Here is a 26,552-nt window from a genome sequence, read left to right on the forward strand (position 1 = left end):
TCAACCACATTCTTTGATATCCATCAAACTTAGTCATGAGCAAATAAACTACATTATGCACTTTGCCAATTTCCCATGACAACCATTTGCTCGTATATCCTTGAAGCTCAAAAGGGTTCGTTTTGATTCGGGGTGCAATAGTATTTCGTTGATCACTATTTTTGTAACCATAGGGAAACCAAATGTGTCCCTTCCGGTGCCAACAATATGAGCATTGCTTCGAGCAATGGTCATGGTATTCCCAGTTTTCTTATTCAAAGTCTGAAAATATGTATCTTCCCGGATAATTGTGTTTGTGGTAGTGTTGTCTATAAGACATATCTCCTCTTCCACGATTAGATTGTACAGCCGTATAGCGAAGCACTCATGCTGATAACGTGTTATAAATCGTTGTTGATCCCCTCTCTGGCTCGAATGTTCAATAGATAAATGAACACATTGCACGAGCTGACACAAGTATGTATGGATAGAAACTTCTCCGTAACATTCCATCACATGGTCCTGTATAGTCTAGCTCACTCTTGGAGCATTTCAGTACTAAACCCACATTCACCTTTTGATACGTTGCGAAGGTTTCATGTCATGTTACTAATGGCATTGATTACTTTTTGTCTAACTCCTAGAAATCAATTGAGTAACATGCATAGGTTGATGTTTCATAACAGTTATGTCTTAATTTGTCATTAGAATAGTTTCAGACGAGACCATCCATCACTATATATTTGTCCAACCCAGGTTGTGACGAGCCACACACCACAGCAGCGGCAGCTAGAAGAAAACAACAGGCTAAGCCATGGCCGTGCACAAGAGCGTTGCACCGGCGCTCCTCGTCCTCCTACCGTTGATGCTGCTCTCCTCTGCCACATTGGCACGCCAAGTTCCTACAGGCCCGAATCCCATACATAATGAGTTCCCGCCGCCGGACACGCCGTTGCCACCACTGCGGCCAGTGCCCCCGCCTGGCCACCTGCCGCCGGCGGGAACGAGCACACATGTCTCTGCGGTGCCGAGGCCGATCCCTCCTACAGGCAGGAACCCCGAAGATAACAACTACCTGCTGCCGCCATCACCAGCGCCTTCGCAGGCTTGATGGTTCCGCGGCAATATGTGCGCCTTGGATACGACGATCAAGTCAACGTTTGTGCTACTTATCCCTGCACTGCAAGCGAGCTGCTTCTGCGGTGTGTAACTACATGTTTTTGTTTTTGCCAAAACTGTGTAACTATATGTAACGGTGCATGCATGTGTATCCGTCGAGCAATAAGATGGACGGTTTGATCTTGATTAATCTTAAGATTCACTTTTTTTACTACCAACACATGCACGGCCGGTCCTGATTCTCTGGCGGCCTTGGGCAAACTTTTCAAAAAAGTCTTAACATTTTTTTTGCATAGAAAAACTTTTGATCTATTCATCAAATGTTAAGGTGATACCAAAAGCACCAAAAGTAAAAAATACATCCAGATTCATAGACCACCTAACGACGACTACAAGCACTGCAGTTAGCCGAAAGCGTGCCGCCGTTTTCTCCCCTCCTTTACGAAAAAGGGTTTCCCCCCGCTTTATATATAAATCATGAACACAACATCAAAGCATCTGATACAAACGCACGCCACACACACCCAAGGCAAGATACATGAATACTGGGCACTGACACACAACCTCAACGACTACAAAGCACCTAAAGATGAGCAAAACGGATCCGCTTAGAGTCGAAGGAGACCACCACCACAAGGAGCAATCGTCCGGGAGGATGTGCGACGGACACGCCGGACCAAGGACTCCAAGACGGTGCCTTCAGGAAGGGCATGTCGGCGTTCTAGGAACGGGGGTCCCCAGACTTGCCTGCCTGCGGCCCACGGCGTGGCTGTGCTAGCAGGCCTGTACGGCCCATCTTCATCAACAAGCTATTCAAGACCCTCAGGAGGGGCCAAGCCTCGCGAGGCAGACGACGCAAGACCTCCTCAGGAGCGGCCTCGCCAGGCAGGCTCGCGAGGGGCGGAGAGATCAAGGCAAGGCAAACCTCGCGAGGTCCTCGTGACGTGAGCCATGACGATCGAGACCAGGCGGGCGCCAGCACGCGCAGCGTCCTTGTTTCCTCTTTGGTGCTAAAGGGGCAAGCGCGGGCGCGGAGTACCGAGACATCAAACAAAGGTTCCCATATCAGTGCAACGAGACCAAGACCGGCACGACGGCAAGACGGAGGTCACCATGGAGCCCAAGGCGGCGTCACCACCAGAGCCTTTTGCCGGCGAAGACCGCTTTTGTCAGGATAAGCTATACTAGCCGTCTCCTTTTAAATTGGCCGTTGTTGGCTCCCTTCCCGCTCAATATTTGGGAAGAGGATCAGGGCCTATATAAGTAGAACTAGCCACCACAGTAGGAGAGGGGATCCAGTGGCATCTCGCATGATCCTTAGCTACACACCGAGCACAAGAACACCTCAACCTAAGGAGGTTGTTCTTCCCCTTGTATTGTTCATCATCAGCCCAATAGGCAATCCACCACCACCACTCTGGAGTAGGGTATTACACCACAATGGTGGCCCGAACCAGTATACATCTCGTGTCTTTTGTGATTGTGAGTTCGTCGAGCTCGTTCTTGAGATCTTAGCTAGTTAGGACGTGAATCGGTAGGAGGGAGAGAACTTCGCGCGCACCCCAGAGTTCGAACCTTAAGGGTTTTGCCGGAACCCGTTATCCGACATTTGGCGCGCCAGGTAGGGGTGCGCCGGAGCCTCTTCCCCGCCAATTGACCTGCCGACGCTCCACGGCCCCGATGTCCGGCGATCCGAGGGCCGACTCCGACCACTGGGCAGCCTGGCCCGCCCGGGCGGCGCCATCTGCCCATGAAGACCTCAACCCTACGCTCCAGGCGGCACGAGCGCCACCTAACGCTGTTGGGCGCGGGCGGCGCGGCCAGGCGCCGTCCACCCTCACTCCACGACAAGCGCGAGCCGCTGCAAGGGCCGCAAGTCATGTCGCAGCAACGGCGCCACACACCCGAAGGGAACAGGCGAACATGCGGGCAGCTCTCACGGTGGCGCGAGAGTTGCTGCGGTGCCGGCTGATGGAGAGCGGCTGGGATGCACTGCTGGAACGCGTCGCTGAGCTGCTGGACGCGGCGGCATCAGGAGCACCGCCCTTATGCTATCTGCTTCCTTCTCGGGCCGCTACTGGATCTCACGGCGGGCCTCGCCGCAACCACGCGCCCTCGGGTATGCCTGGGGGCTTCGCCGACACCAGGACGGCCGGCAGCGCCGGGGGCCCCGTTGCCCCTACGCCGCTTCCATTGAGCATGGGCACGAGCGTTGCCTCCCATGGTCCCAACGAGACGTCGCGCTATCATCCTCAGGACGCCGCGCTGGGCCGGGCAACGTGGAGTGTGGGGCACTACGGCGAGGTGTTCGGGGTAACAGCCCCGGAAGCCTATGTGCCCCGCATGATGGACCAAGAGTACACGCTGGAGGACGACCCCGGCTCGTTCCTCGGGCCAGGTTGGGAGGAGGAGCCGTTAGGAGCTGAAGCCTTCCAGGAGCCGCCAGAGAGCCCCGCCAACTGCACCGTCGACAACAGATACAGGGTACCACTAATCCCTCAGGAGCAAGCTTACGCTAACCATGAGTCGCAGGGAGATCAGGTCACCACAGCAGCTGGCGGCCCCAGCTCGGCGGCCTTCCTTCCGTCAGGAGGATCGCGCTGGGGGCTGCAGGAGAGGGATCGGGAGCCAGATCCCTCCCCGCGTCGCACGGAGCAAGGCGTCACCCGGAGGTAGGCCCTCTGCCGGGGAGGCGCCGGCGAGCCTTCCCCCGGCAGAGGACCCGTGGTCGCCGAGGGCGCCGCTGGCGTCCACTTTCCCCCCTTTGTGTCGTCCTGGTTGCTGGTCGGCCCAAAGGTGGTTGAGGGTGGCGCAAGGCGGGGCCCTCGCCTGGCGATATGAAGCAAGGCCGGTACCTGTGAAGAAGGCCCAGTGCCTGTGAAGATCGCCGCCCGTGACACTCTCACGTAATAATGAGTGGGGCTGTACACGCCCCGGAGGCTCCGGAGAGCCGCCCTCGGGCCTCGGGGGCTCCCTCCCACGCCCAGTGGCAGCACTTAGCTCCGCGCTGGTGAGAAGACTCGAAGACCAGAAGACTAGACTAGGCGCCGGACACGGCCATTTGCTTTGGATCTCTTTTTTGTAGCCTTGCCTTCTGGATTTGGATTTAAGTTGAAGTTGAATTTTCATTGATGTGCGCGGGGGTGCCTTTTCTCGTTCAAGCGATTTCTTGCCATCTGGTTCTTGCCTTGTTCTGAAGCTCGCGGTCGCTGCCTCCCCCTCGCGAGCGGGGCTGGGCGCGGCACGCGCACCGCGCGCGCCGGTCGGCGCTAGGTCCTCGCGAGGCCCTCTCGGGCGGATCGGCAGACCCTTCAGGAGCTCCGCGGCAACTCTCGAACTTGCAATCCGATTCAGGGCCCGCCCCAGCTAAGGTAAGCCGCAGCAGCAAAACTTGCCGCCAAACTCGTGGACCCACGAAGGCGCACACTCGGCTTGGCAAAGAAAAGTAAAAATTGCGATTTGTTTACATGAGGGGCTCCCCCTCTCAAAATGCTCTCACAATCTTTAGGGGCCACGCCCAAGTTTTTGCATACAGGGTAAAACAATAAAGGAACCAGGGATCAGCCAGATATGTCGCTCGCCGTGTCCTCCACGTCGTCTTCAGACGCACCGGTGGCGTCGCTATCACCGTCGTCGGCGCCGCCTCCACCTTCACCAACGCCGGCATCACCATCGCCAACCACGTCGCCTTCGTCCGCAGTGACCACCACCACGTCGTCTTCAAAAATGAAGGCTCTGACCAGCGCATCCACGTTGTCCTCCACCAACCGCGCCAGGTCACCGCGGATGGCCTGCGGTACGGGGGCAATGGCGGCGTCGAAGTCGAAGTCAGGGAAGGTGTTTCGAAGATGGTTGAAGACATGGGAGAACGCGTGCCCGAGCAGGCCCCGGCTTCTCTCTTCCACAAGCTGGTGAGCTCTATTGGACCGACCTTCCAGGCGCGTCACCACGTCAGCAAAGAAGCGCAGATGACTGGCGTAGTAATTCGAGTGTGGGTGCAGAGCATTCTCGTCGCAGACATGGCCCAACACCGCGTTGGCCCTGACCCTGAGGTCCTGGAGCATGGGGGCATGCTCGCGCTCCAGCGTCCGCCGCTGAAACACTTCCTCCTGACTCTGCCGCGCAACGGACTCGGCGTCATCAACCCTCTTCTGAAGAGAAAGCAGCTCGGCATGGGCGGAGGCCAATTCCGCCTGCGCTGTGACCAGGGTAGCTGCCGTAGCCTCCTCACGCCTCTCCACTTCAGCCAGCTTGGGCCTGAGGGCGGCGGCCATACCCGCATCCTCCGTCCCCACAAGCTTCAACCTCAAGTCATACCTACCCTCAAGATCCGTGCGAGCCTCGGCCACCCGGCGATCAACCTTCTCCTGAGCCTTGGCCTCACGTACGCCGACAGCATCTTCCGCTTGGGCAACATGATGCTCCCTTGTCTCCAGCTGCTCAAGCTCGAGGCTACGCTCCACGGCCTCCAGAGCCAGCGCCTCCTCGCGCCTCTGGATCTCTTCTTCCTTGGTGGGCGTCCCCCTCAGCGACGCAAGGGCGGCTTTGCGCACCTCCACCTGCTGCTCCAGAGACGCACTCCAGGCCTGGAGCTCCCACGCGCGCTTCTCCGCAGCCTCGCGATGGCGGTCAGCCTCGCGAGCCTCCTCCAGAGCTCGGGAGCAAGCTTCGCGGGAAACCTTGAGAGACGCCTCGGCCTTTGTGTTTTCAAGATCACGCTGGTAGCGGCCAAGGTTGATGGCCACCTTCAACTTACACCATTCCTCCACCAGCCGAAGACCCTCAGCCTTGAGGCGTGCGTCGATGTCCGTAAGTTCACCGCCGAGTCGGCTCATCGCGCTCATCGCCTCCTGGAAGAGCTCGTGGCGAACGACGCTCCGCCCGTGCTCGAACTCCAACGTGCGGCCCACCTCGTCCTCCGCCACGGGGGCTGCAGGCAGGACGTGAAGCGGCGCGCCCCCTCTCAGCAGGGGGCTAGGGGCTGGTGCCGCCCCAGGCGCCGGCCCGGCCTCACGAGGGGCCCCGGCCAGTCGGGGCCCGCTTCTTGAAGAGGAACTGAAGACCGAAGCCAACCAGCTACTGTCCATGACCATAGGAGGGGTCCGAGGCACGCCGGCCAAGCTCCAAGCCAGGTCGTGGAGGAAGGACGGCGAGGCCGCAGATTCGAAGTGCCATGAAGGCGAGCTCACCTCCCGGGCCGGCCCTGCTCCAGGCGCAACCTGCTGGCTTGAGACGCTCAAGACCAGCGGGGGAGTCGAGGAAGGCGGAGGTCGCTTCTCGGGGGACACAGCGGCCCTGACGGAAGGGGTCCTGGAGAGCCGATGTCAGGGAGGAAAGCAGCAGTCAAGAAATCACAAGGTGCAGTACTTACTCGTCGATGGCGATGTACTTTCGTCGCTTCAATGGCCCAAAGACACCGCTGTTGCTCGGAGATCCTTTCCTCTTGCGGAGCTCCTCGAAGTCCACGCAAAGCCAACCGAAGCGCTGGACATGGCGGCCGGCGCGGGTGTGCAGCCGGAGAGGTGCTCGAGGAGACGACTTCAGGGGTGCCGGGCTGCGGAGAGCAGTCGGGCGCTTCCTCACCGCGACCTCCCAAGGCCTCCGGAGCTTCGGCCTCGGGAGCCGCGTGCTGCATCGTCTCAGCAACCGACTTCCCAGGGGAAGAATCACGAGTTCCTGAGGACGATGCCCCAGGACCCCCGGGCGGCATCTGCACGTCAGCACTCGTGCCGCTAGCCTCCAGCGGTGCTCGCCCCCCTGCATCCACATTCGGGACGAGCTCGGCGCCAGCGACGAAGAAGGGAACCATGTTGACTGGGTTCTCGCGGGACCCCACCAGGCTGTTCGGGCGCAGCCCCCACTCATCAAAGGGAGGCATGCTCTTTGCAAATTCAGCCTTGTTCGTGCAGCGGTACAGCAGACAGCTCTTCCCAGGCATGTCGTCCGGCGAAGGGACGCTTGTCAGGACCTCGAGCACTGTTTGTCGCGTCTTAAGAGGGAGCCCGGACTCCTGAAACCTCATATGGTCCTGACTGCTGAGCAAGGTCCACATCAGGCGAGAATGGCACTGAAGCGGAGCGACTCGGCGTCTGACGAACTCCTTCACCAGCATAGGCGCGGTCACGCCGCGGTCCTTCAGCCTCCTCAGCTTGAGCCAGACGGGGACAAGACAGGGGCTCGCGAGCCTCTCGTGACCCCAACCGGAGTTGGGAACGGCAGGTGCTGACGGAGAATGGAGCAGAGGGCTAAGCACCCCAGCGTCGACGAATACCCATTTTAATTTTTTTGCGCCGCGTGCAAAACAAAGCGCACGTGTGCGACGTATATTTACCACGTTTAATTATTTTCCACGTTTGCGGTAAGTTTTAGCTGGGTGCTCATTATTCACGCGTCTAGCGGCGGCGTTGTGGCGCGGCAAGCGCGTTCTAAAAGGGGTCGAAATAGTGGTAAATAGGCGCTGGTGCAGTTGAGAGGGAGGGGTGGAAACCGTGGTAAACTCGTCTCCCTAGTTGAGCGGGAGCGGCCAAAGCAATGTCCAATCGTCTTTGTACTGGAGCTGGGAGGGGCAAGCATAAGGGACGAAGACGGGGTAACATGTCGGATGTGACCATACCAGCACTAAAGCACCGGATCCCATCAGAACTCCGAAGTTAAGCGTGCTTGGGAGAGAGAAGTACTAGGATGGGTGACCTCCTGGGAAGTCCTCGTGTTGCATTCCCTTTCTTTTTTTTTGTGCCGCGTGCAAAACAAAGCGCACGTGTGCGGCGTATATTTACCACGTTTTATTATTTTCCACGTTTGCGGTAAGTTTTAGCTGGGTGCTCATTATTCACGCTTCTAGCGGCGGCGTTGTGGCGCGGCAAGAGCGTTCTAAAAGGGGTCGAAATAGTGGTAAATAGGCGCTGGTGCGGTTGAGAGGGAGGGGTGGAAACCGTGGTAAACTCGTCTCCCTAGTTGAGCGGGAGCGGCCAAAGCAATGTACAATCGTCTTTGTAGTGGAGCTGGGAGGGGCAAGCATAAGGGACGAAGACGGGGGTAACATGTCAGATGCGATCATACCAGCACTAAAGCATCAGATCCCATCAAAACTCCAAAGTTAAGCGTGCTTGGGTGAGAGTAGTACTAGGATGGGTGACCTCTTGGGAAGTCCTCGTGTTGCATTCCCTTTCTATTTTTTTGTGCCGCGTGCAAAACAAAGCGCACGTGTGCGGCGTATATTTACCACGTTTTATTATTTTCCACGTTTGCGGTAAGTTTTAGCCTGGTGCTCATTATTCCCGCTTCTAGCGGCGGCGTTGTGGCGCGGCAAGCGCGTTCTAAAAGGGGTCGAAATAGTGGTAAATAGGCGCTGGTGCAGTTGAGAGGGAGGGGTGGAAACCGTGGTAAACTCGTCTCCCTAGTTGAGCGGGAGCGGCCAAAGCAATGTCCAATCGTCTTTGTACTGGAGCTGGGAGGGGCAAGCATAAGGGACGAAGACGGGGTAACATGTCGGATGCGACCATACCAGCACTAAAGCACCGGATCCCATCAGAACTCCGAAGTTAAGCGTGCTTGGGAGAGAGAAGTACTAGGATGGGTGACCTCTTGGGAAGTCCTCGTGTTGCATTCCCTTTTTAATTTTCTTTGCGCCGCGTGCAAAACAAAGCGCACGTGTGCGGCGTATATTTACCACGTTTTATTATTTCCACGTTTGCGGTAAGTTTTAGCTGGGTGCTCATTATTCACGCGTCTAGCGGCGGAGTTGTGGCGTGGTAAGCACGTTCTGAAAGGGGCCGAAACAGTGGTAAATAGGCGCTGGTGCGGTTGAGAGGGAGGGCTGGAAACCGTGGTAAACTCGTCTCTGTAGTTGAGCGGGAGCGGCCAAAGCAATGTACAATCGTCTTTGTAGTGGATCTGGGAGGGGCAAGCATAAGGGACGAAGACGGAGGTAACATGTTAGATGCGATCATACCAGAACTAAAGCACCGGATCCCATCAGAACTCCGAAGTTAAGCTTCCTTGGGCGAGAGTAGTATTAGGATCGGTGACCTCTTGGAAGTCCTCGTGTTGCATTCCCTTTTTAATATATTTTTGGCGGCGCGTGCAAAACAAAGCGCATGTGTGCGGCGTATATTTACCACGTTTGCGGTAAGTTTTAGCTGGGTGCTTATTATTCACGCGTCTAGCGGCGGCGTTGTGGCGCGACAAGCGCGTTTTGAAAGGAGTCGAAACAGTGGTAAATAGGGGCTGGTGCGGTTGAGAGGGGGTGGAAACCATGGTAAACTCGTCTCCGCAGTTGAGCGGGAGCGGCCAAAGTAATGTACAATCGTCTTTGTAGTGGAGCTGGGAGGGGCAAGCATAAGGGACGAAGACGGGGGTAACATGTCAGATGCGATCATACCAGCACTAAAGCACCGGATCCCATCAGAACTCTAAAGTTAAGCGTGCTTGGGCGAGAGTAGTACTAGGATGGGCCCTCGTGTTGCATTCCCTTTTTAATTCTTTTTGCACCGCGTGCAAAACAAAGCGCACGTGTGTGGCGTATATTTACCACTTTTTATTATTTTCCATGTTTGCGGTAAGTTTTACCCGGGTGCTCATTATTCACGCGTCTAGTGGCGGCGTTGTGGCGCGACAAGCGCGTTCTGAAAGCGAGAGTAGTACTAGGATGGGTTTCCTCATAGGAAGTCCTCGTGTTGCATTCCCTTTTTAATTTTTTTTGCGCCGCGTGCAAAACAAAGCGCACATGTGCGGCGTATATTTACCACGTTTGCGGTAAGTTTTAGCTGGGTTCTCATTATTCATGCGTCTAGCGGCGGCGTTGTGCCGCGGCAAGAGCATTCTGAAAGGGGTCGAAACAGTGGTAAATAGGCGCTGGTGCGGTTGAGAGGGAGGGGTGGAAACCGTGGTAAACTCGTCTCCGTAGTTGAGCGGGAGCGGCCAAAGCGATGTAGAATCGTCTTTGTAGTGGAGTTGGGAGGGCCTAGCAAAAGGGATGAAGACGGGGGTAAAAATTTGGAAGCGATCATACCAGCACTAAAGCACTGGATCCCATCAGAACTCCAAAGTTAAGCATGCTTGGGTGAGAGTAGTACTAGGATGGGTGACCTCTTGGGAAGTCCTCGTGTTGCATTCCCTTTTTTAATTTTTTTGCGCCGCGTGCAAAACAAGGCGCACGTGTGCGGCGTATATTTACCATGTTTTATTATTTTCCACGTTTGCGATAAGTTTTAGCTGGGTGCTCATTATTCACGCGTCTAGCGGCGGCGTTGTGGCGCGGGAAGAGCGTTCTAAAAGGGGCCGAAATAGTGGTAAATAGGCGCTGGTGCGGTTGAGATGGAGGGATGGAAACCGTGATAAACTCGTCTCCGTAGTTGAGCGGGAGCGGCCAAAGCAATGTACAATCGTCTTTGTAGTGGAGCTGGGAGGGGCAAGCATAAGGGATGAACACGGGGTAACATGTCGAATGCGATCATACCAGCACTAAAGCACCGGATCCCATCAGAACTCCAAAGTTAAGCATACTTGGGCGAGAGTAGTACTAGGATGGGTGACCTCCTGGGAAGTCCTCGTGTTGCATTCCCTTTTTAATTTTTTTGTGCGGCGTGCAAAACAAAGCGCACGTGTGCGGCAAAGATTCCCTCGGCGGTATTGTTGGATGAAGCGGCCCGGACCGACATTACACGTACGCTTACGCGAGACTGGTTCTTCCGACGTGCTTTGCACAGAGGTGGCTGGCGGGTGTCAGTTTCTCCAACTTTAGTTGAACCGAGTGTGGCTACTCCCGGTCCTTGCGAAGGTTAAAACAGCACCAACTTGACAAACTATCGTTGTGGTTTTGATGCGTAGGTGAGAACGGTTCTTGCTAAGCCCGTAGCAGCCACGCAAAACTTGCAACAACAAAGTAGAGGACGTCTAACTTGTTTTTGCAGGGCATGTTGTGATGTGATATGGTCAAGACATGATGCTAAATTTTATTGTATGAGATGATCATGTTTTGTAACCGAGTTATCGGCAACTGGCAGGAGCCATATGGTTGTCGCTTTATTGTATGCAATGCAATCGCCCTGTAATGCTTTACTTTATCACTAAGCGGTAGCGATAGTCGTAGAAGCATAAGATTGACGAGACGACAACGATGCTACCATGGAGATCAAGGTGTCGCGCCGGTGACAATGGTGATCATGAAGGTGTCGCGCCGGTGACAACTACGATGAGACCTTCTCACCCGTAGCGATGCTTAAGTCTGTCCGAATCATGTTAGCAATTGCTATGATTATGAAATTTGGCAAATGGATGTCAAAACTGCATTCCTGAATGGATTTCTGGAAGAAGAGTTGTATATGATGCAACCGGAAGGTTTTGTCGATCCAAAGGAAGCTAACAAAGTGTGCAAGCTCCAGCGATCCATTTATGGACTGGTACAAGCCTCTCGGAGTTGGAATAAACGCTTTGATAGTGTGATCAAAGCATTTGGTTTTGTACAGACTTTTGGAGAAGCCTGTATTTACAAGAAAGTGAGTGGGAGCTCTGTAGCATTTCTGATATTATATGTGGATGACATATTGCTGATTGGAAATGATATAGAATTTCTGGATAGCATAAAGGGATACTTGAATAAGAGTTTTTCAATGAAAGACCTCGGTGAAGCTGCGTATATATTGGGCATCAAGATCTATAGAGATAGATCAAGACGCTTAATTGGACTTTCACAAAGCACATACCTTGACAAAGTTTTGAAGAAGTTCAAAATGAATCAAGCAAAGAAAGGGTTCTTGCCTGTGTTACAAGGTGTGAAGTTGAGTAAGACTCAATGCCCGACCACTGCAGAAGATAGAGAGAAGATGAAAGATATTCCCTATGCTTCAGCCATAGGCTCTATCATGTATGCAATGCTGTGTACCAGACCTGATGTGTGCCTTGCTATAAATCTAGCAGGGAGGTACCAAAGTAATCCAGGAGTGGATCACTGGACAACGGTCAAGAACATCCTGAAATACCTGAAAAGGACTAAGGATATGTTTCTCGTTTATGGAGGTGACAAAGAGCTCATCGTAAATGGTTACGTTGATGCAAGTTTTGACACTGATCCGGACGATTCTAAATCGCAAACCGGATACGTGTTTACATTGAACGGTGGAGCTGTCAGTTGGTCCAGTTCTAAACAAAGCGTCGTGGCGGGATCTACGTGTGAAGCGGAATACATAGCTGCTTCAGAAGCAACAAATGAAGGAGTCTGGATGAAGGAGTTCATATCCGATCTAGGTGTCATACCTAGTGCATCGGGTCCAATGAAAATCTTTTGTGACAATACTGGTGCAATTGCCTTGGCGAAGGAATCCAGATTTCACAAGAGAACCAAGCACATCAAGAGACGCTTCAATTCCATCCGGGATTTAGTCCAGGTGGGAGACATAGAAATTTGCAAGATACATACGGATCTGAATGTTGCAGACCCGTTGACTAAGCCTCTTCCACGAGCAAAACATGATCAGCACCAAGGCTCCATGGGTGTTAGAATCATTACTTTGTAATCTAGATTATTGACTCTAGTGCAAGTGGGAGACTGAAGGAAATATGCCCTAGAGGCAATAATAAAGTTATTATTTATTTCCTTATATCATGATAAATGTTTATTATTCATGCTTGAATTGTATTAACCGGAAACATAATACATGTGTGAGTACATAGACAAACAGAGTGTCACTAGTATGCCTCTACTTGACTAGCTCGTTGATCAAAGATGGTTATGTTTCCTAGCCATAGACATGAGTTGTCATTTGATTAACGGGATCACATCATTAGGAGAATGATGTGATTGACTTGACCCATTCCGTTAGCTTAGCACTCGATCGTTTAGTATGTTGCTATTGCTTTCTTCATGACTTATACATGTTCCTATGACTATGAGATTATGCAACTCCCGTTTACCGGAGGAACACTTTGTGTGCTACCAAACGTCACAACGTAAATAGGTGATTATAAAGGTGCTCTACAGGTGTCTCCGAAGGTACTTGTTGGTTTGGCGTATTTCGAGATTAGGATTTGCCACTCCGATTGTCGGAGAGGTATCTCTGGGCCCTCTCGGTAATGCACATCACTTAAGCCTTGCAAGCATTGCAACTAATGAGTTTGTTGCGGGATGATGTATTACGGAACGAGTAAAGAGATTTGCCGGTAACGAGATTGAACTAGGTATTGAGATACCGACGATCAATCTCGGGTAAGTAACATACCGATGACAAAGGGAACAACGTATGTTGTTATGCGGTCTGACCGACAAAGATCTTCGTAGAATATGTGGGAGCCAATATGAGCATCCAGGTTCCGCTATTGGTTATTGACCGGAGACGTGTCTCGGTCATGTCTACATAGTTCTCGAACCCGTAGGGTCCGCACGCTTAAAGTTTCGATGACAGTTATATTATGAGTTTATATGTTTTGATGTACCGAAGGTTGTTCGGAGTCCCGGATGTGATCACGGATATGATGAGGAGTCTCAAAATGGTCGAGACATGAAGATTGATATATTGAAAGCCTATGTTTGGATATCGGAAGTGTTCCGGGTGAAATCGGAATTTTACCGGAGTACCGGGAGGTTACCGGAACCCCCCAGGGGCTTAATGGGCCATAGTGGGCCTTAGTGGAAGAGAGGAGAGACGGCCAGGGCAGGGCCGCGCGCCCCTCCCCCTAGTCTGAATAGGACAAGGAGAGAGGGGCGGCGCCCCCCCCCTTTCCTTCGTCTCTCCCTCCTCTTTCCCCCTCCACTCGTAGTCCAACAAGGAAAAGGGAGGGAGTCCTACTCCCGGTGGGAGTAGGACTCCTCCTGGCGTGCCCCTTCTGGCCGGCCGCACCTCTCCCCCTTGCTCCTCTATATACGGGGGCAGGGGCACCCTAGAGACACAACAATTGATCGTTTGATCTTTTAGCCGTATGCGGTGCCCCTCTCCACCATAGTCCACCTCGATAATACTGTAGCGGTGCTTAGGCGAAGCCCTGCGTTGGTAGAACATCATCATCGTCACCACGCCGTCGTGCTGACGAAACTCTCCCTCAACACTCGGCTGGATCGGAGTTCGAGGGACGTCATCGGGCTGAACGTGTGCTGAACTCGGAGGTGCCGTGCGTTCGATACTTGATCGGTCGGATCGTGAAGATGTACGACTACATCAACCGCGTTGTGCTAACGCTTCTGCTTTCGGTCTACGAGGGTACGTGGACAACACTCACCCCTCTCGTTGCTATGCATCACCATGATCTTGCGTGTGCGTAGGAATTTTTTTAAAATTAGTACGTTCCCCAACAAAATGGCGTTGCTGCGGTTGAGAGGGATGGGTGAAAACCATGGTGAGCATAAGGGACAAATATAAGAATACCATGTGGTATGCCATCATGCGTATTAGCACTAAAGTATCGGATCATCTCAGTACTTCAATGTTATGCTTGCTGTGACGAGAGTAGTACGTAAATGGGTGTTTGCTAAAATAACTTGCTATTCTCACGACAACATAAATTGCCATGAAACCCATACATTTTACCATGTCATCCCAAAAAATGTCTGCACAATTACATTTCTCATCAAATATTTACATTTGTCCCGGGAGGGCTAGAAATGCCGAAATGTGCAAATCAACTACCGGAGCCACTGAGAACATACCGTTGAGGATAAAATTCCCGAATTACATACAATCACCACGGCAACACCCCCAATATGACATCAGCCAAATAAAGTAATAAACTATATACATCATCGAATGCAGCACCCCTAATCTATGATCACATCAGCTAAAACTTTGGTTGCCTCTGTGAAACATAGATATTGGTATGCCTTTCTTTAATTTTGCTCTTATTCGCACTCTCCTCTCAGCATACAACATATTAGAGTGGTGCAACTTCCTGCAAGCCAACTCCTATCTTGCAGCATCATCGTGCAGGAGGATCACCAACCAACCTCAGATACAAAGCTTCACCGGGCAAGCATCGGGTAGCCTACCCACAGAATTTTAGTCAGCTTGTGTTCAACGTTCTTGAAGCACCAAGAGAAACATTTTGGTCCATCATTGTTTGCCTTTTCATGAAGATGGCGTACACAAGCTCGTTCCAGGTATCAGGAACTCCAGGCAAGCACCAATGGCTGCAATCCTGTCTGCGCAGGGGGACAGGCCCCGAAGGGCTGATGTAAACTGACAGGTGACCATCTTTTCGCTGCGCTGTCATTTGTGTCACGTTCAGTATAGCTAACCCAGGCAGCTTGGGTCTTGTGCTGCTCCCAAGAACATTATGGACAGGCTCAAGCTTGTCAGCCCATTGCTCCAGCGATTTAAACGGTGTCGCATCAGGAAGAGTTTCCAAGTGGCAACTCCCTCCACTATTCCAGTCGCCACCTCTAAGGAAAACATGGATTACTCTAGTTATGGATCAGTCAATTTTTTTTTGAGCCAAATATGGATCAGTCAATTTGTCCACCTATTGTTAAATTGGTTTGAAAATGGGAATGTGAGAAATTAATCCAGTGTTTTATAGCACGGAAGTCAGGAAGCCTCTATTTATTTGCTTTTCAAGTTCCTATACAACATACAAGAACAGCACTTTCCAACAAAAGCCCAACCCGTATTGTCATATATTCAGTAAAATTGTAAAAACAGCTGGCGAAAGGTGGATCATATATCAAACAATAATGTTTTGGCGAAGTTCGAATATAAACCATAATGAATAAATTCTGAGCCCAAAACATATTGTGTCAAGCCAGTAACACGCGATGATTGTTTGGTGCCTTGAAACATAATCATTGTCAATGAAAATGCTATAGCAAGGAAACATACAAAGGAATACGTAGCAGTGATAGATAAGTGGTTCATTAAACATACCTGAAGTGCACAGGAGCATAAGTACGGAAGATGACCTGGGTCTTGCTTGTGTTAACTTTTTTGTGAACCCAATTGAATAGTGTTTGTATTGATTTTTGGTACGCATCAATAACAGTCATCTTCATCTTCACCTTACCGCCTTCTTGAAAATAGGCACCCCTGGCATAGATAAAGAAACCGTCGTTTAAAGTCAACTACCGAAGGTGCAATTGTGTTGTGGTGGTTCCAAAAGAAATGTACTACAGATACGATGCATAGAGCATGTTGGGGACAAGAAATCTCATACTAGTAAGTTCAAAGTATGTATAATTGAAGAACAAAAGAGTTCTTAGGCCTCTTTATTACCCATTTAGCTCTAACCACATCTTAACATTCCATATCCTCAATAGTCTCATGAATCATGCTATAATAGTTCTGTCAAATAACTATCAGAAAAGTATACACATGAACAAATTAAAATATTTTGTATACTAATCAAATACTACTCTGCTGGCGTGTATACTAATAACTAGTACTATGTTAATTTCGAATTTGAAAGGTGAATTCATGAACGTGGAGAAGGTATGGTAAAAATAAAAGGACGACATCTACAAGAAACAATTGACACTAAAGCAGGACAAGTTAGTAAGTCAACATAATGTATATTATCAGTTGCTTACCCTCTAATTGTTTTCTCGTAGTTCCACCAATGCCCTGTGTTAAAGATCAAAATATCAGCATTGCTCCACTTACCACGGTCTGACATCCAATCCATGGCATCCACCTTAATTGTGTACTTAACAACCTTAGAGGCTCCATCTGGTGCACGGCCATGAAGGACTATAAAAGGAGATCTGTAATACTCCACAGTGCAATTGTAGTCGCTAAACTTGAAAATCAAGAAACCCGTGTGCTTTGTGATGGGACTTCCATTAATTTCATAGATGGACTTCTTGTTGGGAACAACACTAGAGAGCATACAAAGCAGAGACTCCCATTGGTTTCTTCCAATTGAATCACCAACGAATACTACTCTTCTATTCCGTAGCTTCTCGAGCATGAATTTGGCATCAAATCTAAGAAATGGGAGAAAAATAATAAGTTAGAAAGCAGAGATAAATTATGCTTAGAGGAGAAAAGCAAATTGTTCTGGTTGCTCCGCTCACATAGACATGATTAGAAGTAAGCAAAATCTTGAACTTACATAATACAAAGAAATTGACGATCACTGTCATTTGTAGCATTCACGTTTGCAAAGAGTTTGAAGTTGACATTCTCAGTAAAAGATTACTACTACGATTATTCCAAGTAAAGGTAGACTGTCACAAGCACCACATGTACAAGTTCAAACTTAATTACAATGCTCTGTTCTTCAGCTTCACCATAAAGGCTCTTGATTTGTCTGTCCATCAGTGATGTGCTAAACACAGCAAACTATTTGCTGCAGTCACATGCATGAAAACAAGAAATTTAACTAAGAAAGCTAAACCAGCAACATATCCCAAATTTCACCGTGCAGCTGAACACATGTTAATAACAATAGAAAGAACAGAGGACTCAACAAACTACAGGAACGGTCCACATCCAGTCACATGTGGCAAGAAAGATTGTAACATCGTTGTCACACGCAAAAAATTGAACAATACCATTCAGTTAACTAATATATTTACATGTTGATTGCTAGATTGCATCACGTTTATTTAACAAAGCCATCACCATCCCAATTTCTTCCTTTTGACAAGTTCGCCCAACCGAAAATTAAAAACTGCACAGGCACAGCCAACCTATCCACGTGACCAAGAACCCGTGATGGATTGGAACTTGTGAGTACAAATGCGAATTGTGCATTCATCTCGCCAGATAACGAATTTAAGGTTCTTGTGAGTTGTGACTAGAAATTTCTCTGACACAATAAGCTTGGCAAAACTACATAGTACTATTCATGTCGATTAGTACATAAACCAAACGGAGGGGTACTGGTAGCAAGCAACGGCGCAAACAAGAAGCAGCGAACTCGAACCAACCAACCTGGGAAGATCGCAGCGCGACGGCTGCCACCGCCATTTGACATAGGACGTGTCCGGCCGGCCGTTCTCGGAGCACCGGAACCCGCCGTCCAAGAAGGGGCAGTCCTTGGAGTCGTAGAGCGGGTAGCTGTCGTCCCACACCCAGCTCCCGTCGAACAGGTCGCACTCCTCCGCCTCTGCCGCCATCGCCGCCGCACCCCTCTCCGGCGACGGCGACGGTGACGCGTCGGCCGCGATGGAGACCCCGCCGCTCCAGAGCTTCCTGGGCGCCGCGAGCGCGTAGTTGACGGCGGCGTTGTAGCGGAGCGACGCGGTGCAGACGAGCAGCAGCAGCAGCAGCGCGGCGGTCGCCGTGGCCACGACGGCGAGCCCCACCACCCCGGCCTTCTCCAGCGGCCTCCTCATCGCCCGCCGCTTCGTCGGCGAACCCACCATCCCCTCCCCCGCGAAGCAAGGCGAGAAGAGACCAAGAAGAAAAGCAGGAAGGCTGAAGTTTATGAGACGAGGACGAGAGGCGAGCGGCAAGCGAATAGAATTTGGGTTTGTCTGGGTTTTGATTTTGGGGAAAGCGAAGCGTGTGGACTGTGGAGTGCACTTGGGCATGCACCACCACGGCTACCCCATTCGTCGCCATGGTTAGCGTGGGCGAGGTGCCGACTCCAGTAATGGTAAGATTTCTGCAGCCCACACGGAGACGCCATTCTTTTTAGGCTAACACGGAGAGGAGACGCCATCTGTTTAAGCATCACTGTCCCGTGGAATCTTCTCATGGGCCACGCGGTGGTAATCTACGCAGACGAAGGACGTGACAGGTGCTCGTCCGTGGTTCACTTGTTCCGAATTGCCGACTAGATGCCATTTTCTCGTGTGACAGCAGCCTGATAAGTGCTCGTATGTTGTTCCAATTCTAGGTTGCTATCGCCTTTTTTTTTCTTTTAGGGAAGGGGTGCTATCGCCTTTTATTACTGAGCCAAATCCACTATAATATGGACCACTCAATAGTGTTGCCAAGGATTAAAACCACTGAATTGCAATGTGCTTCCTCAAATTCTATCCATATTTTTTCATAGTGGCTTTGCCACCACCAAAGATTCTTTTCCCTTATGCATCCGTCCCAACACCGTGTTCTTTGGGGGACAACGGTAGCATGGCGGCGGGCTGCGCCACCAAGAACTGGATTAGAGGGTGGGCCTCAGGGCCTCCCTCATCGGGCGGCGCTTGGAATGTCCCCCGGCATAATGCAAATATTTTTGAGGGGTTTGCGCAGTTCAAATAATAGGAGCGTGTCTATAGGCACTTCCTATTTGGCGGTTCAGGCGTTCGTTAACGTGTATTTTCCAAACGGGCGCCTGAAGTGCCCCCACGCTGGGTTGGCCTAGCTAGTTTTTTTTTTCCTTTTGTGTTGTATAATTCACAAAAATCCACAAAAAGTGCTCTCTGAGTGATTCTAACCCATGATCCTAGCCTCAACGCACGCTGCAGTTACCACAAAACCGAATAACCCGACATGTTTAGTTGCATCTTTCCTTCCTTTTCTTCTTTCCTCTTTCTTCTTTTATTTTTCCTTTTTTCGATGAACTTTATTGAAATTCGTCATTTTTTTCACTTTAAATCGATGAACTTATTTTCAAAATCCATAAATTTTTTTTCAAATTTGATGATTTTTTTCTTAAAAAATGATGAGCGTTTTTTTTCAAATTTGATGAAGTTTTTTAAAAACCGATGACAATTTTTTCAAATTTGATAAAAAATTCAAAAAGTGATGAATGTTTTTTTCAATGAACTTTTCTCAAAATCGATGAACTTTCCTTAAGTTTGTTTTTTCAAGTTGAATGAACAGTTTTTTTCAAACTGCACGGCTTTTTCTTTTTATTTTCGATAAACTTCTTTGAAGATTTTTCCAAAATCATAGTTTTTTTCAAAATGCATGAATTTCTTTTACCATTTTCGGTTTTTACGAATTTCCTCGTTCAGTTTTTTCTAATGCAATCGATCTCACTCTAATTGGCTGGCCCACTAGGGTTGGTGAGTGGGTGCCAGGGAGCTTCCCTGGCGCCTAAAGCGCCCAGAAGGAGCTCCCGTGTCTATAGCTTGCACACCGGGCCGGCCCTTTAATTACTAGTCTCTTTGTCTCAATTAGTATTAAATCAGCGACTCTTATTTGGAGCGGAGAGGGTACCATATGTTTGTATTGTTTCCGTTTCTTTGTATTTTGAATAAAATAAAACATTGATATTTCAAAATTACTTTACTTGATTTTCTAAAAGCATCCATTGCACATTAAGAAGGTCTTCATGTAGTGCAAAAATAATGGTTGAGCACCTTTTAGAAATGTTGATAGGATTCAGAAAACTGTTCACTTGTTTTAAAAATGTTCATCACACTTTAAAAAAATGATTTTACAATGGATAGAAAATGTTGGTGTAAGTTTTAAAATATTCGAAATGGTTTGTATCTTTAACCATCAGTCCGATGAAAATCAGTTTGCACCATTAAACTTGTCGCGACGAGATTTTGAAAACTAGATCCCATGTTGGTATGCTATGACGACTTTTTTTTCCATCAAAAGTTACCATGCTTGGGCTACGTATGTTACCACGTCTATGATATGTAGGTTATCATGGTGTTTGCACTAAAGTTACCGGTGTATGTTTCAACAACTTTTTCTCCTGAGTCAAAATTAGACGATATTTTGTATGTAAGTTCTCAGGTCTGCAGTGTGCATATTACCATGTTATTTACACATAAGTTATTAGGGCATATTTTCAAACGTATTTTCTCTGATATTTCCCTGATCAAAGTTGTTGCGGTGCTGGTATGTAAGTTATGATGTCTGTGGTTTGTATATTATCGTGTCATTTATACATAAATTATTGGGGTATGTTTTCAACCACTTTTCCCCTTTGTCAAAGTTATCATGGTGTTTGTACGCAAGTATCAAGTATGCAATTCCTATATTACCTTGGTATTTATACATAAGTTACTGGGGGTATATTTTAGTGATTTTCTTCCGATCAAAGTTGCCGCATTGTTTTAGGGAAAATATCAGGCCTGCCGTGCGTAAATGATCATGCTATTTATACAGAAGTTACCAGGGTACGTTTATAAAAAAATCCATATCGAAGTTCATGTAAATACAAAAAGCATATTCACTTTATTTTGTCAGAAATGGAGACATTGGTGAGATGGTTGCTTAGTTAACTACTACATTGTTCAGGGTTCAAATCCCATGACATGCAAAAAAGAGCTGTTATATTGTTTTCAATTTTACTGTTTATTCAGTCCATTTGCATCTAGGAGCAGAAGCTCCAATCCCCAATTAGACGTCCTTCCTATTATTTAGACAAAAACAACCTAGCTGAGCTGGTAGACGGGCCTCGGCATGGAGAGAAAAATCGGGGACTGAAAAATATGGGGATTACATTCAGGAGGGACTGGGAAATCGGTCGGAGGAACAATCATATGATGGAGATCGGACGTGGGACGTGGCATCTGTCGCTAAAAATCAGATGGCTCAACCCTTACATTTCTCATTTAAAAAAATGTTCATACAATGTAAAAAAATGATTATGTGCTACTTCCTCCATTTTTATATACAAACCCACAAACTTAAATTATAGGTATCAAGGTAAAATATAATGTCTGCTTTGTAAAGAGCATGAATATGCCACATGCATGCAAAGAATGAATAAAAAATTGATTGGACCTTGCGTGAGGAAGTTGTTGAGTGTCATTATGACTACATGCATGCAAGTATTAAACAGGTTGCTAGTACGAGAAAATATCATTAATTTTTGCCTCAATTAGTGTTAATGGCCTTGTATAGATGCAAAGCGTATTTTCCATAGTGACATTGTATAAGTAAATGAAGGGAGTATAAGAAATATTCATCCAATGTAAAAAATGATTATGAGATATAGATCCCGCGCAAATAATAGAGGATCATGTGCCGGATTTTTTATTCGCTACTCTTTGCGGCAGATTGCTGACAAAGCGGACAGGTTTTATTAGGAACTTCTAGAAGGTTCAACCTCTGATTGTTTTCTTTTTTCCTTTTCTTTTCTTTTTATTTTTAATTAAAAATCAGAAAGTGTTCAATATTTTGAAAGTTTTTTTAAAAATTGTGTTTTGTAATTTGTTCAAAAAATTAAAAATGTTCGAGTTTTAAAAAATCTTCAAAAAGTGTCTGCTCTTTCAAAAAATGATCGTTTTTTATAAATTTTTTGGCATTTTCAAAAATTGTTCGCAAATTTCGAGTAGATGCATACATGGCTCCACCGAGTAGAGGTGTTAATAAGGTTCTTAGTACCATAAAATATCTAAAGGGGCCGACATGGGTTGTACCGGTCCGTGAATATAACCCTTGATTCTTTCCAAGAATGAAGGCGACTGAGGTCGCTCTTTGCGAAAAAGATTGTATAGTACGTAATTAACTTCCCTTGGCAGATGAATTGTACTTGAAAAACTTCAGGATTTGAGAAGCCCTTACTTTTTATGCTATGGTCCACAGAATTGGTGATGATTTTTCTAATCCTACTCAACCTAGGATGACCTAGTCTATCATGCTAAATTCGGTAAGAATTTTGGTTACCAAAGATGGTTTTCATAGCAGTATACTCTTCAATAGGCTTTATGCACGTGTAATACAATCCTGATGCTAAGGAAGGGAGTTTTTCAACCACATTCTTTGATATCCATCAAACTTAGTCATGAGCAAATAAACTACATTATGCACTTTGCCAATTTCCCATGACAACCATTTGCTCGTATATCCTTGAAGCTCAAAAGGGTTCGTTTTGATTCGGGGTGCAATAGTATTTCGTTGATCACTATTTTTGTAACCATAGGGAAACCAAATGTGTCCCTTCCGGTGCCAACAATATGAGCATTGCTTCGAGCAATGGTCATGGTATTCCCAGTTTTCTTATTCAAAGTCTGAAAATATGTATCTTCCCGGATAATTGTGTTTGTGGTAGTGTTGTCTATAAGACATATCTCCTCTTCCACGATTAGATTGTACAGCCGTATAGCGAAGCACTCATGCTGATAACGTGTTATAAATCGTTGTTGATCCCCTCTCTGGCTCGAATGTTCAATAGATAAATGAACACATTGCACGAGCTGACACAAGTATGTATGGATAGAAACTTCTCCGTAACATTCCATCACATGGTCCTGTATAGTCTAGCTCACTCTTGGAGCATTTCAGTACTAAACCCACATTCACCTTTTGATACGTTGCGAAGGTTTCATGTCATGTTACTAATGGCATTGATTACTTTTTGTCTAACTCCTAGAAATCAATTGAGTAACATGCATAGGTTGATGTTTCATAACAGTTATGTCTTAATTTGTCATTAGAATAGTTTCAGACGAGACCATCCATCACTATATATTTGTCCAACCCAGGTTGTGACGAGCCACACACCACAGCAGCGGCAGCTAGAAGAAAACAACAGGCTAAGCCATGGCCGTGCACAAGAGCGTTGCACCGGCGCTCCTCGTCCTCCTACCGTTGATGCTGCTCTCCTCTGCCACATTGGCACGCCAAGTTCCTACAGGCCCGAATCCCATACATAATGAGTTCCCGCCGCCGGACACGCCGTTGCCACCACTGCGGCCAGTGCCCCCGCCTGGCCACCTGCCGCCGGCGGGAACGAGCACACATGTCTCTGCGGTGCCGAGGCCGATCCCTCCTACAGGCAGGAACCCCGAAGATAACAACTACCTGCTGCCGCCATCACCAGCGCCTTCGCAGGCTTGATGGTTCCGCGGCAATATGTGCGCCTTGGATACGACGATCAAGTCAACGTTTGTGCTACTTATCCCTGCACTGCAAGCGAGCTGCTTCTGCGGTGTGTAACTACATGTTTTTGTTTTTGCCAAAACTGTGTAACTATATGTAACGGTGCATGCATGTGTATCCGTCGAGCAATAAGATGGACGGTTTGATCTTGATTAATCTTAAGATTCACTTTTTTTACTACCAACACATGCACGGCCGGTCCTGATTCTCTGGCGGCCTTGGGCAAACTTTTCAAAAAAGTCTTAACATTTTTTTTGCATAGAAAAACTTTTGATCTATTCATCAAATGTTAAGGTGATACCAAAAGCACCAAAAGTAAAAAATACATCCAGATTCATAGACCACCTAACGACGACTACAAGCACTGCAGTTAGCCGAAAGCGTGCCGCCGTTTTCTCCCCTCCTTTACGAAAAAGGGTTTCCCCCCGCTTTATATATAAATCATGAACACAACATCAAAGCATCTGATACAAACGCACGCCACACACACCCAAGGCAAGATACATGAATACTGGGCACTGACACACAACCTCAACGACTACAAAGCACCTAAAGATGAGCAAAACGGATCCGCTTAGAGTCGAAGGAGACCACCACCACAAGGAGCAATCGTCCGGGAGGATGTGCGACGGACACGCCGGACCAAGGACTCCAAGACGGTGCCTTCAGGAAGGGCATGTCGGCGTTCTAGGAACGGGGGTCCCCAGACTTGCCTGCCTGCGGCCCACGGCGTGGCTGTGCTAGCAGGCCTGTATGGCCCATCTTCATCAACAAGCTATTCAAGACCCTCAGGAGGGGCCAAGCCTCGCGAGGCAGACGACGCAAGACCTCCTCAGGAGCGGCCTCGCCAGGCAGGCTCGCGAGGGGCGGAGAGATCAAGGCAAGGCAAACCTCGCGAGGTCCTCGTGACGTGAGCCATGACGATCGAGACCAGGCGGGCGCCAGCGCGCGCAGCGTCCTTGTTTCCTCTTTGATGCTAAAGGGGCAAGCGCGGGCGCGGAGTACCGAGACATCAAACAAAGGTTCCCATATCAGTGCAACGAGACCAAGACCGGCACGACGGCAAGACGGAGGTCACCATGGAGCCCAAGGCGGCGTCACCACCAGAGCCTTTTGCCGGCGAAGACCGCTTTTGTCAGGATAAGCTATACTAGCCGTCTCCTTTTAAATTGGCCGTTGTTGGCTCCCTTCCCGCTCAATATTTGGGAAGAGGATCAGGGCCTATATAAGTAGAACTAGCCACCACAGTAGGAGAGGGGATCCAGTGGCATCTCGCCTGATCCTTAGCTACACACCGAGCACAAGAACACCTCAACCTCAGGAGGCTGTTCTTCCCCTTGTACTGTTCATCATCAGCCCAAGAGGCAATCCACCACCACCACTCTGGAGTAGGGTATTACACCACAGCGGTGGCCCGAACCAGTATAAATCTCGTGTCTTTTGTGATTGTGAGTTTGTCGAGCTCGTTCTTGAGACCTTAGCTAGTTAGGACGCGAATCGGTAGGAGGGAGAGAACTTCGCGCGCACCCCAGAGTTCGAACCTTAAGGGTTTTGCCGGAACCCGTGATCCGACATTTGGCGCGCCAGGTAGGGGTGTGCCGGAGCCTCTTCCCCGCCAATCGACCCGCCGACGCTCCGCGGCCCCGATGTCGGGCGACCCGAGGGCCGACTCCGACCACTGGGCAGCTTGGCCTGCTCAGGCGGCGCCACCTGCCCATGAAGACCTCAACCCCGCGCTCCAGGCGGCACGAGCGCCACCTAACGCTGTTGGGCGCGGGCGGCGCGGCAGGCGCCATCCACCCTCACTCCACGACAAGCGCGAGCCGCTACAAGGGCCGCAAGCCATGCCGCAGCAACGGCGCCACACACCCGGCGGGAACAGGCGAACATGCGGGCAGCTCTCACGGTGGTGCGAGAGTTGCTGCGGTGCCGGCTGATGGAGAGCGGCCGGGATGCACTGCTGGAACGCGTCGCTGAGCTACTGGACGCGGCAGCATCAGGAGCGTCGCCCTTCTGCTATCTGCTTCCTTCTCGGGCCGCTACTGGATCTCATGGCGGGCCTCGCCGCAACCACGCGCCCTCGGGTGTGCCTGGGGGCTTCGCCGACACCAGGACGGCCGGCGGCGCTGGGGGCCCCGTTGCCCCTATGCCGCCTCCGTTGAGCATGGGCACGAGCGTTGCCTCCCATGGTCCCAACGAGACATCGCGCTATCGTCCTCAGGACACCGCGCTGGGCCGGGCAACGTGGAATGTGGGGCACTACGACGAGGTGTTCGGGGTAACAGCCCCGGAAGCCTATGTGCCCCGCATGATGGACCAAGAGTACACGCTGGAGGACGACCCCGGCTCGTTCCTCGGGCCAGGTTGGGAGGAGGAGGCGTTAGGAGCTGAAGCCTTCCAGGAGCCGCCAGAGAGCCCCGCCAACTGCGCCGTCGACAACAGATACAGGGTACCACTAATCCCTCAGGAGCAAGCTTACGCTAACCATGAGTCGCAGGGAGATCAGGTCACCACAGTGGCTGGCGGCCCCAGCTCGGCGGCCTTCCTTCCATCAGGAGGATCGCGCTGGGGGCTGCAGGAGAGGGATCGGGAGCCAGATCCCTCCCTGCGTCGCACGGAGCAAGGCGTCACCCGGAGGTAGGCCCTCTGCCGGGGAGGCACCGGCGAGCCTTCCCCCAGCAGAGGACCCGTGGTCGCCGAGGGCGCCGCTGGCGTCCCCTTTCCCCCCTTTGTGTCGTCCTGGTTGCCGGTTGGCCCAAAGGTGGTTGAGGGTGGCGCAAGGCGGGGCCCTCGCCT

General features: G+C 49.8%; 1 protein-coding gene, 6 non-coding genes and 1 pseudogene across 7 annotated transcripts; 7 read left to right on the forward strand and 1 right to left on the reverse strand.

Annotated features, from left to right (window-relative positions):
* Window positions 1-7,697: 7,697 nt before the first annotated feature.
* Window positions 7,698-7,816, forward strand: LOC123183488 (5S ribosomal RNA). The gene has a single exon (XR_006492554.1). It is a non-coding gene; the product is annotated as a 5S ribosomal RNA (ribosomal RNA).
* A 327-nt stretch (window positions 7,817-8,143) lies between these two features.
* Window positions 8,144-8,262, forward strand: LOC123183654 (5S ribosomal RNA). The gene has a single exon (XR_006492713.1). It is a non-coding gene; the product is annotated as a 5S ribosomal RNA (ribosomal RNA).
* A 326-nt stretch (window positions 8,263-8,588) lies between these two features.
* LOC123183481 (5S ribosomal RNA) lies at window positions 8,589-8,707 on the forward strand. The gene has a single exon (XR_006492547.1). It is a non-coding gene; the product is annotated as a 5S ribosomal RNA (ribosomal RNA).
* A 328-nt stretch (window positions 8,708-9,035) lies between these two features.
* LOC123183665 (5S ribosomal RNA) lies at window positions 9,036-9,153 on the forward strand. The gene has a single exon (XR_006492723.1). It is a non-coding gene; the product is annotated as a 5S ribosomal RNA (ribosomal RNA).
* Window positions 9,154-9,464: 311 nt separating this feature from the next.
* Window positions 9,465-9,568, forward strand: LOC123183693 (uncharacterized; annotated as a pseudogene).
* Window positions 9,569-10,094: 526 nt separating this feature from the next.
* Window positions 10,095-10,213, forward strand: LOC123183555 (5S ribosomal RNA). Its single transcript, XR_006492618.1, has one exon. It is a non-coding gene; the product is annotated as a 5S ribosomal RNA (ribosomal RNA).
* Window positions 10,214-10,541: 328 nt separating this feature from the next.
* Window positions 10,542-10,660, forward strand: LOC123183534 (5S ribosomal RNA). The gene has a single exon (XR_006492598.1). It is a non-coding gene; the product is annotated as a 5S ribosomal RNA (ribosomal RNA).
* Window positions 10,661-14,590: 3,930 nt separating this feature from the next.
* Window positions 14,591-18,640, reverse strand: LOC123180075 (protein trichome birefringence-like 10). The gene is made up of 4 exons (XM_044592034.1): window positions 17,952-18,640; window positions 16,604-16,999; window positions 15,945-16,103; window positions 14,591-15,463 (listed from the first exon to the last, which is right to left on the reverse strand). The coding sequence occupies exons 1-4, from the start codon at window positions 18,551-18,553 to the stop codon at window positions 15,085-15,087; spliced, it is 1,536 nt and encodes a 511-aa protein (XP_044447969.1). The 5' UTR covers window positions 18,554-18,640; the 3' UTR covers window positions 14,591-15,084.
* Window positions 18,641-26,552: the final 7,912 nt, after the last annotated feature.

Source organism: Triticum aestivum, chromosome 1D (assembly GCF_018294505.1).
Source record: "Triticum aestivum cultivar Chinese Spring chromosome 1D, IWGSC CS RefSeq v2.1, whole genome shotgun sequence".
Lineage (NCBI taxonomy): Eukaryota > Viridiplantae > Streptophyta > Magnoliopsida > Poales > Poaceae > Triticum > Triticum aestivum.